Raw genomic sequence first — 13,539 nt, forward strand, 5'->3', positions numbered from 1 at the left:
ACACCTGTGAAGCAGCCCGCAGCAGAATCGCGACGTCAGCGATCCCTGAGCTGCTTGGGCGCTGCTTCCTGCGCCGCGGTCCCGCCCCTCCTCTGACGTCAGAGGAGGGGCGGGACCGCGGCGCAGGAAGCAGCGCCCAAGCAGCGCAGGGATCGCTGACGTCGCGATCCTGCTGCGGCTGCTTCATAGGTGGTGCAGGAAGGTCAGTTGGGCGAGCGGTCCTTCGGGGGTGGTGGAGGGGGGGACTGAACGGCAAGACCGGGAGCATAGGTAGTGCTGCTTCATAGGTGGTGCGGGGAGGCCAGGGAGGCGAGAGGTCCTTCGGGGTGGGGCGGGCGGGCAGGCAGGCAGGCAGGCTTTCAAGGGGGAGGGGGGTGACAGGCAGACAGGCAGGCAGGCCTTCAAGGGGGGATAGGCCTTCAAGGGGGGGACAGGAAGGCCTTCAAGGGGGGAGGCAGGCCTTCAAGGGGGGGGAAAGACCTTCGGGGGGGTGTGCAGACCTTCAAGGGGGAGGGGCAGGCCTTCAAGGGGGGGACAGGTCTACAAGGGGGGGGGACAGGCATACAAGGGGGTGGGACAGGCCTTCAAGGGGAGGACAGGCCTTTGGGGGGGTGCAGGCCTTCGGGGGGGGTGCAGGCCTTCAAGGGGGGGACAGGCCTTCAAGGGAGGGACAGGCCTTCAAGGGAGGGACAGGCCTTCAAGGGAGGGACAGGCAGGCAGGCCTTCAAGGGGGGGATAGGCCTACAAGGGGGTGGGACAGGCCTTCAAGGGGGGTGCAGGCCTTCGGGGGGGTGCAGGGACAGGCCTTCAAGGGGGGGACAGGCAGGCAGGCCTTCAAGGGGGGACAGGCTTACAAGGGGGGGACAGGCCTACAAGGGGGTGGGACAGGCCTTCAAGGGGGGTGCAGGCCTTCGGGGGGGTGCAGGCCTTCAAGGGGGGGGACAGGCAGGCAGGCCTACAAGGGGGAGACAGGCCTACAAGGGGGTGGGACAGGCCTTCAAGGGGGGGACAGGCCTTCGGGGGGGTGCAGACCTTCAAAGGGTGGACAGGCCTTCAAGGGGGGGACAGGCAGGCAGGCCTTCAAGGGGGAGACAGGCCTACAAGGGGGGGACAGGCCTGCAAGGGGGGGGACAGGCCTACAAGGGGGTGGGACAGGCCTACAAGGGGGTGGGACAGGCCTTCAAGGGGGGACAGGCAGACCTTTAAGGGGGGACAGGCAGACCTTTAAGGGGGGACAGGCAGACCTTTAAGGGGGGACAGGCCTTTGGGGGGACCTGGTTTAGAAGTACACGGAGGGAAGGGGGTGTTCAAAGAGACGTGCATATGCCAAACTTGGGGGGGGGGAGGAAGAAATAATGGGTCTGAAAATAGAGGAGAGGGAGAGAGATGATGGACCATGGGATTTAGGGAGGGAAGGAACAGAAAGGGAGAGAAATTGGACACAAGGGATAGTGTGGAGGGATAGAGATACTGGATAGGAGGGTAATTGGGAAAAGAAAGGGGGGAGATGGTAGACTCTGGGGTGGTGGGGAAGGAGGGAGAGATGCCGGATGAAAGGGTAGTTAAGAAAAGGTGGATCTGTGGAGGGAGATGAAAAAAAGGAAAGATACCAGACTTCCTGGGGAGGGAAGGGAAATGGAAAGGGAGGACAGAGTTGGCAGATGAATGGTTAGCATGCAGAAAGAAGAAAGAAGGAGACCCTGGCAAGCAAGTTATCAGAAGAAAACCAGAGCCTTGGACCAACAAGATTTGAAATATAACCAGACAACAAAAGGTAGAAAAATTAATTTTATTTTCTGTTTTGTGATTATAATATGTCAGATTTGAAATGTGTATCCTGCCAGAGCTGGTGTTGGACTGCAAACGTGAGCTAGGATTTAACAGAGAGAGGAAAAGTCCTTTTTGTTTCTTTATTTTATTTACACCACAGCGCCAGTGTGGTTAGGAGAAGCCAAAGGGGGTGAAAAAGCTATAAAACCCACCAGGAGTTTTGAAAAAAATCACCCAACTGGGCAGGAAAATCAAATTGAAAAACCAATTCAATAGGCTGAATCGAGTCGAAATTTTTTTTCCTGAATCTGGCAGCATTAGTTTGCGCTACTGTCTTAGACTTTAGGACCTGGGATTGGGGAGAGATGGCATCCTCAGTACTTTATAATGCAAGTGAAACGAGGATTTGGTCAGACTTTTGAAGGGTCTGCAGAAAAAAAATATTGTATAGGCCGGGGACATGAGACAGCAGGAAATGGGAACTTTTCTTCCTTCTATTTTTGTGAATGGAAAGGCTGAGGATGTCAGAGAGTTCAGTTAAAATATGTGCTTTATAAGAAAATATAATAATGTGTTTTATAAAGTTTATAGCATAGCTGGCCTACCCAGTGAGGTGTTCCTAGTGGTGGTGGTGGCAGCGTGTCAATGTGTTGAGAGGAAGAGGTGGTCTGGGAAATTCTGATGAGCAAACTCCGGGCCCATTTCCACCCCCCAATTAGTCCACTCCACTCAACTGGTTCACACACTGAGTGGGTCTTTGGGTGTTGTTTTGGGATCTCTTCCAGTGGTTTATCAGTATCTCCTTCTGGTCCAAGGAAGGAAACTTTGTTATCCTTAGCATTGACCTACAGAATATGTTTGTAACAGCGCTGCTTGGGTGGCATTAGGCTATGTAGTGATTGAAAGAAAAAAACAGACCTTTGCACATTTTTGCACTATATGGTGGGTGTATGAGGAGATTCACATTTCCTGCACAGCTAAGTCCATGTGAAGTTACCTTGTGCTGTATTTGACATCTAGCAAGGTCTCTGTTTGAAAGGAAAGATCTAAACTTAAAAATGAAGTGGCCAGAAGTTATGGTAAAAGCAGATAGTGTAGCTGGTTTTAAGAAAGATTTGGACAAATTCCTGGAGGAAAAGTCCATAATCTGTTATTAAGACATGGGGGAAGTGTCTGCTTGCCCTGGATCGGTAGCATGGAATGTTGCTACTCTTTGGGTTTTGACCAGGTATTAGTGTCCTGGATTGGCTACCATGAGAATGGGCTACTGGGCATGATGGACCATTGGTCTGACCCAGTTAGGCTATTCTTATGTTATGTTCTCATCTGTAGGGGCCTTTGTTTTCACTTCTTATTTTAATGTATTTTTTTCTGGGAACTTATCAGTGTTTTTTATAATGGGAACAAAAATGGAAGAGAATTAATGTGTGTGGGATGAGGGGGTAACTAATTTCTTCAGCTAAATAATTCAATCCACTTCAAACAGACATAGGAGAACTCACGCACCATTCACACACCCTCCAACCAAAAAGTCAAAAGAAAAAAAACTGTTCGACAACCTCCTAGCCATTCGAGCTGCAACACTCGACCCCCAACTCTACAACCAATTGACATCGACCACAGACTGCAAAACCTTCAAAAAGAAATAAAAACCCTTCTATTCAAAAAACACATAAAACCGAACTAACACAATCAGAACTGTCCCAAGCATCACCTGCAACTACTCCATATGTACTTCTGATGTCATGACAATTCAGACATAATTTATGTTATGTTATGTTTGGAATATAAGAAAATTTTCACTGCCTGTTTCTATTCTGACCATTTATTCCGTTTCATGGTCATTACAAAAAATATTTTTTTTTACATGGGGGGGGTGTCAAAAAATGATGGGCCCCGGGTGCCACATACCCTAGGTACGCCACTGCTGGGACTAGCAATCTCTGCAAGCTTCTATGGGTCTTCGGAGCTGTTTCCTCTGTCACGATCCTGCCTCCGACGTCAGAGGAGGGGCGGGACCGTGGCAGAGAAAACAGCTCCGAAGACCTATAGCAGCTTGCAGAGATCGCTAGCCCCAGTGATCTTCTCTGCAGGCTGCTGCTAGTAGGTAAATGGTACGCAGGAGGCCAAGGGGGAAGCCAGACACCAGCAGGAGGCCAGAAGGGAAACCGGACACCAGCGAGAGGCCAGAGGGGAAGATGGACACCAGCACTTCTCAACTGACCCTCCCCCCTCGCCCTCTAAAGCAGGTGCAGCAGTGGCTGGCCAGCAAGAGGCAGAGCTGCTGCCCCTGCTTTACGGGGCGAGGGGGGAGGGTCAATTACCGAATCGGGAGGCTGTTTGTTTGTTTTAAATCGATTCGAATTGATTGACCCAAAGTAAATCGGTGAACCGATTCGAATCGTGAATCGGGCAGCACTAGTTTCTACCAAATGAATCCAAAAATCTTCCTTTGCAGAACCACTATGACCTTCAATGGCACTATTGGGCTGAAGCAGAGCAAATAAAGCCTGCGATGAAAATTAATTTTTATGGTGACTATTCTCCCCATTCTGGTCAAATTTATTTCTTACTATCTCTCCAGATCTCTGTAGAGCCCTTCAAATAGCAGCTCAAATTTACATTTATACAGCAACCCTGTGTGAGAAATTTGAGCTCCAAAATATTTTCACGATTCTCATACTCATTTAAAGGAATTATCCTTACATGTCCTAATTCTACGCTGGCCAAGCTTAAGCATGTCTGCTTTGCCAGACCAGCTTAGCAATAGGAAAGTGTAGGGCAACTTTCAACGCAAGATGAACTTGAGTCCTGGTATCAGTGAGCTTGTGTTACATCTTTTCTGCAGGAGACCTGTTCATCATTAAAGGGAAAGGAATCATAGTTTGTACTTTGATAAATCATAAGTTTTTTTTCTTATCTCTAAGTATGTCTTTGCTGCTCTTCCTTCCATCAGTGGTTTCCCAACATTATTGGTTCATGGCATCCCAAGGCCTTTCCCAAACGCCCTCAACAGTGATAAGAACCGCCTTTGCTAGTGGGGATGCCCAAGCCCTGCTATTTGAAAAGATCCACTGTCTAAGATCCTAGCTCCATACTATCTGAGCAACCAGAAAATTGGCAGCATGTTTCAGCCACTGACACCAGTACTCCCGCACATACTCAGTTCAACATGAATTGAGCATGTGCAGGAGTGCTGACAACAGCAGTTGAAGCATGCTGCCAACTTCCTCAATGCTCAAGCAGCATGGAGCTCAAGCCTTAGACAATGGATTTTTTCAGCTGGTGGGGCTTGAGCATCCCTGCTAGCCAGCCAGCCAGTATTTTGGAGGCGGTTTATACCGTCGATCCCCTGGGAGTTTGTTGCACCATGGCACAGTTTGGGAACTGCTGTCCTAAGCAATTGGGTTATGTATTAGGGAAGATATTTAAATAAGACAATGTTGTGAATGAAGTCTTGGCAAGTATTTTTTGGCCTCTTTGTCTATACTTAACGTGACCATTTATTTTTTTCATCAAAACGGAATATCTATTCATTTTCAGTCCCGCCCCCTATCCTGACCTAGCTCCGCCCCAGCCCAGCCCCCAATTTCTTCCATTCATTTTTCATGTACACACAATATCTTATTAATTCATAATGGTAACCATAAAATTAAAAAAAACCACAAAGCACACTGTATGCAGAGAAAATGTTAATTATTTATATTTGGGGTTTTTTTTCAAAGATGTCAAGGCAGATGACTTTAAAATATGCAATATCACCTCAGTAACTATAGAAAAATAGACAAATATAGTGCAAAATATAAGTTCTCAAAACTGACACATTTTGATCACTAAACTGAAAATAAAATCATTTTTCCTACCTTTGTTGTCTAGTGATTTCATGAGTCTCTGGTTGCACTTCCTTCTGACTGTGCATCCAATATTTCTTTCTTTCGCATCCAACATTTCTTTCACAATCCAGCCCCATCCCCTTTGGGTCAAGGTCTCTCTCACTTTTCGCTCTGTTACGCTCCCCAAATCCAGTGTCAGTTCTCCTTTGTACCTACCACCCCCACCTTTGTTCCAGGTCTTCCTCTCTCTCCCTCTCTCATCTGTTATGATCTTCCATCTCTCTGTTCTTCCTCAGAGTCTCTCTCCCTCTGTCTGCACCTCCCATAGTCTAGCATCTGCCTCCTGTCTTTCCCTTTTGGTCCAGGCCTTTCTCTCTCTAGTCTTTCTTCTACTTATAAACCCGCCCCCCCCTTCTCTGCTTCTCTCTCTCCTTCCTTCCTCTCTCCTTCCTATGTCCCCCTCACTGCTTTCCAGCCTTTGTCCCACTCCTTTCCCTGAAGCCAGCCAGCCTGCCTGCCTCCCTCCCTGCCACGCTGAAGCCAACCTGCCTGCCTGCCTCCCTCCCTCCAGCACTGAAGCCTGGCCTACCACCAATTCTTCTGCTTGCACCCCCCCCTAGTCCGCCGCCGCCCACTGCAGCTTCCCGCCTGCTGCCGCAAATGCAAGAAAGGAAGGTTCAGGTGCCGGCCCACAAGCCTTCTCCCCATCAATTCTGACGTCAAAGAGAAGGTCTGGGCCAGCCAATTGCTGCCTGGCTGGTCTGGAACTTTCTCTCCGACATCAGAATTGATGTCAGGGAGAAGGCTTGTGGGCTAGTGCCTGACGTTTCCCTTCCAGCAGTTGTGGCAGCAGCAGGTGGGGAAGCAGGAAGACAGCCCAGGCTCCACGATCGCCTGTCCCATTGTCCCTAAGCACAGCTTCGGGATGCTCTCGGCGTCCCAAAGCTGTGCATGGGGACAACGGATCTAAAAACGGATCTAAAAACGGGACATCTCGTTTAGAACGAGACGTATGGTCACATTATCTATACTGCATGCTAATATCACTCTTTGAGCATGTTTGTAAAATATCTGTTTCTGCATATCTAAAAATAATAAAGGTCTTGTTCAAAAAAGCTGAGCTCCTAAATTAATGCTAAGTTAAGCTCCAGAAAAAAAAAGTGGGAATAACCAACATAGATGGACCAGGATGAGTAGAACAAAACAAATTTTACTGACTACTTTGTCTCAGTGGAAGAAAAGAGAAAATAAAACCAGCTTGATGGAAGGTTGATCCAAGGCATATGGTTATAAGAGAAGCGACATTGGATTGAAGTGAACTCAACAAGGGCTATGTTTAGCTACCAGGTCTTCATCAGGAATCCTCATAAAAACAAATATACAAGAACAGTACATCAAAATCTATATATGCCAATATAAAAAGAGCTGAGCAAGTGTGATTAAAGAGGAGTTCTGAAAAGCACATGATAGTTTACATACATACTCAAATTTAAGCCGAGATTATTTTGGCCAAAAAACTAGCCCAAATATGGGGGTCTCGGCCTATATTCGGATCAGCGCTCCCCCCCCCCCCCCATTTGGACCTATAGCAGGCTTCTTCTGGGCCTGTTATAAGACCTGTAAGACCTGGTGAGCCAGGACAGGAGGGATCACTTCCCACTTTCTGTCCCAGCTGACTCAAAAAACTTTTACCCAGCCTCTCGCCTCCCACATGTACCTTTAAAATCCCCGGTGGTCCAGAGGTAGGGCTGGGGCAGGAGGGATCCCTCTTACCTCCTGTTCCGGCCAACTGTGCCTTCCTTTATCTCCCTCCCGCCGCCTCTGCATGCCTTTTGATAAAGTTCCTCATGAGAGGCTCCTGAGAAAATTAAAGAGACATGGGATAGGTGGCAAAGTTCAGTTGTGGATTAGGGATTGGTTATCGGATAGAAAACAGAGGTTAGGGTTAGTCATTTTTCTCAATGAAGGAGAGTAAACAGTGGAGTGCCGCAGGGGTCTGTACTGGGACCGGTGCTATTTAACTTAAAATGATCTGGAAATTGGAACGACGAGCAAGGTGATTAAATTTGCAGATGACACTAAACTGTTCAAAGTTGTCAAAAAGCAAGCGGATTGTGAAAAATTGCAGGCAGACCTTAGGAAATTGGAAGACTGGGCATCTAAATGGCAGATGAAATTTAATGTGGACAAATGCAAAGTGATGCACATTGGGAAGAATAACCCGAATCACAGTCCAGATGCTAGGGTCCACCTTGGAGGTTAAAGCCAAAGAAAATGATCTGGGTTTCATCGTAGACAATACGATGAAAACTTCCGCCCAGTGTGTGGTGGCGACCAAAAAAGTAAACAGGATGTTACGAATTATTAAAAAATGGATGGTTAACAAGACTAAGAATGTTATAATGCCTCTGTATCGCTCCATGGTGCAACCTTACCAGGTCTCCTTATCTCATGAAAGATATAGTGGCACTAGAAAAGATTCAAAGAAGAGTGACCAAGATGATAAAAGGGATGGAACTCTTCTCGTATGAGGAAAGACTAAAAAAAGGTTAGGGCTCTTCAGCTTGGATAAGAGATGGCTGAGGGGAGATATGATTGAAGTCTACAAAATCCTGAGTGGAGTACGATTACAAGTGGATCGATTTTCACTCCATCAAAAATTACAAAGACTAGGGGGACACTCCAAGTTACAGGGAAAAACCAATAGGAGGAAATATTTCTTCACACAGAGAATAGTTAAGCTCTGGAACTCATTGCCAGAGGTTGTGGTAAGAGCAGATTTAAGAAGTTTTAAGAAGGGTTTGGACAATTTCCTGGAGAAAAAGTCCATACTCTGCTATTAAAATAGACATGGGGGAAGCCACTGTTTGCCCTGGATCGGTAGGTAGCATGGAATGTTGCTAGTCCTTGGGTTTTGGCCACCGTGAGAACGGGCTACTGGACTTGAAGGACCACTGATCTAGTGAGGACGTCCAAACAGACTAAAATTAGACCGCCTCGAACCCCTGGTGGGACATAGCCTGTTCTCGGGCAAGCTTATGACTTGCAGTCTTGTACACTTGCCATGAGGTCATCCAGATCCTGGCCAAACCAAAGCTGTCCCTAAAAAGGAAACTTGTTCAAGGTGGCCTCAGAGGAGGAGTCCTCACACCACTGCCTGATCCAGCATCCTCCGGGCAGACACTGAAGAAGCACCCAGCTTGGCAAAATCTTTCAGAATTTCAGTTACGGCATCAGCCATACAATCCACCCCAGAGATGAGAAAATCCAAATCAAGTAGTGCCACAATGACAGGACATGGTGAAATGTGGAGAGGCACGCCTGTGCAACGAAGGACGAGGCTGGTGCCTCCTGGACTCCCGCCGCAGCCGAATCAAAAAAGGCTCTAAGGATGAAATCCATATGCGTCTTGAACATCCTTCAGGACCATTCCTCCGTTGGGAGGGAGAGAGACACAGCTCAATCCACCTTTGGAGAAGCAAAGCGCCTAATAAAACCACCCACCATGTGAAATCCATGCCATGGTCCGAGTGTAAATAGGGGACCCTCTGGGTTACCCCAAATCTCTGACAGGATATAAACTGCATCTGGATTATCAAGGAAAGGAGGCAGTTAGCAGCCTCTTGCTCACTCATGAGAGAACATTCCTGCTGGATTGGCTGAGTCGAGTGCAATGTCCATTCCTGCAGAGCTTCTGTGATGTCCTCCAGACAAGCAGGTTTTAGGAACCTGTGTGCTGTGAGATCATCAGCCAGGTCCCGAGACCCATATGGAGCCTGATCGCAAAGCTCCAAACATTCCACATCAGTGGCTGCCACTGAACAGCCCTGCAAAAGCAGAGGGATCATGAGAGTGCCCAATGCCATCTCAGGCGTCGCTTTTTTACACTCCGTAGTTCCTGCTGGGGAACCAAGTGAAAGACTTGGGCCGAATAGTGGTGACGTCCCTATGGACGGCCTAGACATCGGTGGAATGATCACAGGCATGGACTTCTGTCCAAAGAATGCCTGACAGCGCCTATGCAATAAGCTCCAACGGAAAAAGAGGACTCCTGCAGCGAAAGCCACCCTGCGCGCTTCAGACTTAAGAGTACTTGGAGGGCTTATAAGGTTTATCTCTGGAACCATACTTGCTTTCACCGAAACGCAGCCAACGTTCATCCTAGAGCCCCAAATGCAATTTTTGTGGAAATTGAGGCATAAGGCTCAAGGAGGGTCTCCCCTGAGGTGAAAGACATTGCTTCCGTGCAAATTTAGCCACCCTTGCAGGCCGCAGTGCACATGGAACACAGTTGCGCATTCGACAGCCATCCATCACAAACGAGGCATGAAATCAATTCATCACAACCTGATAAGGCTATCTTTGAAGTTTGGAGCAAAAAACAAAGGTCCTAACTATAAAAAATATAGATTTATTCAAATCGAGAAAATCCAAGATAGCCACCGGGCGCCGATTTTGCAATAAAATTGCCCAGGAAAGGAACAGCAATCCCCAGAAAACAGCAATTTGGGGATTTTAGAGGGGGTGGGGGGTAGGGCATGCAGAGAAAGTCACTCAAAACAGGCTGTTACACTGTTACTCACTGTTCCATTGTGCTGAATGGGAGATAATGCAGGCAATGCTGGAACAGCATTTAGGGAGATCCAAAGCCTCAGGAAGCTATAAAGCTGGATTTCAAGTCTTCTGACTGCCCCACCAGCCTGACCACTATGGCCGGTGACCTCCGCCATCCTCGGATACATCGCACAACCACCTGGTGGAGGCACGCAGTCCAACTCTGATCCCGGTTGCACCTCCACGGAACTGCTCAGCCTGCACTACACCCACTAGCGGACAAACCTGGAATGAGCTAGCTCCCAATCCGGGAGCTTCAATCTGTCCTGCAGGCTGTCCAGGGGGTTTACTGCCTCGCAGGGAACCCCCTAGAAGCAGACGTTCCCCGTCTGCGATCTACCACTGCAAGGATGTCCCCGCAGGGAACCTCCACAGCACGAAGGCAGACCTGCGAGGGAAATACCGAAAACATTACTGAAACTATCAAAAGAAAACACAAGCAGAAAAAATAAGCTGCTACAGGCTTGGCATGCATAAAGCAAGACTGGAATCTACTGGGCATGCTCCAGGATATGCTAGCACAGGGAGGAATTATGACTTCAGCTACCTGAAGCTTTCTACAGTACCTGGTGGTCAGAGATGCATAAAACCCACTGGTCCAGGAATAAATTAGGATTGTACAAGAATTTTGTATTTTTGCTTCTACAGATAAAAAGCATTTAAGGGTAATATAAAATACTTGACAGAAAAATAGGAAGCACTTACTGAGAGCCACATATCAAAAGTTAACATTCAGTACACATACCACCATGAACTCCTTTTTGTCCACCATCTGATTGCCATCAGTATCAAACATGTTGAATGCTATTTTAAAACCAGCATGAGGCTCTGCAAAGTGTTCAAAACGAATATTAGTAGTAGTAGTTATGAATGAAAGGCTGTTGCAGAGAAAGCAAAAACACAAACAAGAATGTTAGTGAAAATCACTTTAAATGCAACTACTGGCGTAATATTCTATTTAAAACACAGAACCTGAAATAAATTATTGACATGTGACATTTAAGTAACCCACCCTTTTACAAAACCATAGCGCTGTTTTCAGCATCTGCCATAGCAGCAATAGCTCTGCTGCTCATAGAATTCCTATGAGTGTCAAAGCTGCTACCGCCGTGGTCAGCGCTAAAAAATGCACTACGGCTTAAGAGGATCTTTTATTAAAATCCACTACCGGACACATGCTCAAGTGTTCTCTGGTAGTTTTTGGATCTGCCTGCGCTTCCCACATGCTAAAAAATACTTATTTTTTAGCACTAGGTGTATGTTTGAGGCAAAAGTAGGTATACCCAGTGCTAACTGTTTAGCATAGATACAGATCAGAAAATAAGATTAAATATTGAACTAAGGCCAGTACTGGGCAGACTTGCATGGTCTGTGTCTGTATATGGCCGTTTGGTGGAGGATGGGCTGGGGAGGGCTTCAATGGCTGGGAGGGTGTAGATGGGCTGGAGTAAGTCTTAACAGAGATTTCGGCAGTTGGAACCCAAGCACAGTACAGGGTAAAGCTTTGGATTCTTGCCCAGAAATAGCTAAGAAGAAAAAATTAAAAAATTTAAATTGAATCAGGTTGGGCAGACTGGATGGACCATTAGGGTCTTTATCTGCCGTCATCTACTATGTTACATAGTAACATACTCCCTCCTGAAAAGAAGGAACCCGCTCCCCCCGCCCGAAATGTCTCATCACCAATTATCACTTTATCAAGAAATGTTTCATCTTAATTTGCCTGCACAAGAAGATTCTGACAGATCATGATGCAGATGTTCTTCTGGTCATCGGTCATCAACCATGGAACAAACTTTGCCGCAACATGAGACATCCCCAACTTCTCTGTTAGAATGTTGTGGCATGAACCAATGGAGATGTTGCATTCCTCTGCCAGTTTTCTATCAGTTAATCGCTGATTAGCGTGCACAAGAACCCTCACTTCATCAGCATGATCATCATCCATTGACGTTACATAGTAACATAGGAGATGACGTCAGATAAAGACCCAAATGGTCCATCCAGTCTGTCCAACTTGATTTAATTTAAATTTTTTCTTCTTAGCTATTTCAGGGCAAGAATCCAAAGCTCTACCCTGTACTGTGCTTGGGTTCCAACTGCCGAAATCTCCATCAAAACCTACTCCAGCCCATCTACACCCTCCCAGCCATTGAAGCCCTCTCCAGCCCATCCTCCCCAAACAGACAAATACAGACACAGACTGTGCAAGTCTGCCCAGTACTGGCCTTAGTTCAATATTTAATATTATTTTCTGATTCTAGATACTCTGTGTTCATCGCACGCTTTTTTGAATTCAGTCACCATTTTCCTCTCCACCACCTCTCTCGGGAGCGAATTCCAGGCATCCACCACCCTCTCCATAAAGTAGAATTTCCTAACATTGCTCTTGAATCTACCCGCCTCAACCTCAAATTATGTCCTCTGGTTTTATCATTTCCCTTTCTCTGGAAAAGATTTTGTTCTATGTTAATACCCTTCAAGTATTTGAACGTCTGAATCATATCTCCCCTGTCCCTCCTTTCCTCTAGGGTATACATATTCAGGGCTTCTAGTCTCTCCTCATACGTCTTCTGGCGCAAGCCTCCTATCATTTTTGTCGCCCTCCTCTGGACCGCTTCAAGTCTTCTTACGTCCTTCGTCAGATACGGTCTCCAAAACTGAACACAATACTCCAAGTGGGGCCTCACCAATGACCTGTACAGGGGCATCAACACCTTCTTCCTTCTACTGGCTACACCTCTCTTTATATAGCCCAGCATCCTGCTGGCAGCAGCCACTGCCTTGTCACACAGTTTTTTCGCCTTTAGATCTTCAGACACTATCACCCCAAGGTCCCTCTCCCCGTCTGTGCATATCAGCTTCTCAGCTCCCAGCATATACGGTTCCTTTCGATTATTAATCCCCAAATGCATTACTTTGCATTGAATTTTAGTTGCCAGGCATTAGACCATTCCTCTAACTTTTGCAGATTCTTTTTCATATTTTCCACTCCCTCTTCGGTGTCTACTCTGTTACAAATCTTGGTATCATCTGCAAAAAGGCAAACTTTTCCTTCTAACCCTTCAGCAATGTCACCTAGTGTACTACATACATAAGGGACGTAACAGAAACTTAACTTTTAAAATAAGATCACTGATTATTTTTCTAATACTTACTTGTTAATATACATAAAAGAAATAGATACTCCGTATATGAAATCACACCTGGAAAGAGAAAAAAGTCTTATGTCATATAATGCAGAGTCTACAAAGATAGTTTTCACCTTTTGCTTTTAAATCAGAAAAAGAGCATTTTGGCTTGTATTACTTAAACCAGATTA

The 13,539-nt window shown here is 46.7% G+C and overlaps 1 protein-coding gene across 11 annotated transcripts in view; it reads right to left on the reverse strand.

Annotated features, from left to right (window-relative positions):
• Positions 1-13,539, reverse strand: part of MICU3 (mitochondrial calcium uptake family member 3) — a 217,103-nt gene that overhangs the window by 119,046 nt on the left and 84,518 nt on the right. For all 11 annotated transcript variants that reach the window (XM_033944444.1, XM_033944437.1, XM_033944454.1 and 8 more), the window contains exons 5-6: positions 13,376-13,423; positions 10,963-11,045 (exon numbers count right to left, since the gene is read on the reverse strand). In XM_033944444.1, coding sequence (XP_033800335.1) covers positions 10,963-11,045; positions 13,376-13,423 — 131 coding nt within the window. The remainder of the gene's footprint in view (positions 1-10,962; positions 11,046-13,375; positions 13,424-13,539) is intronic.

This window comes from Geotrypetes seraphini, chromosome 1, assembly GCF_902459505.1.
Source record: "Geotrypetes seraphini chromosome 1, aGeoSer1.1, whole genome shotgun sequence".
Classification (NCBI taxonomy): Eukaryota; Metazoa; Chordata; class Amphibia; order Gymnophiona; family Dermophiidae; genus Geotrypetes; species Geotrypetes seraphini.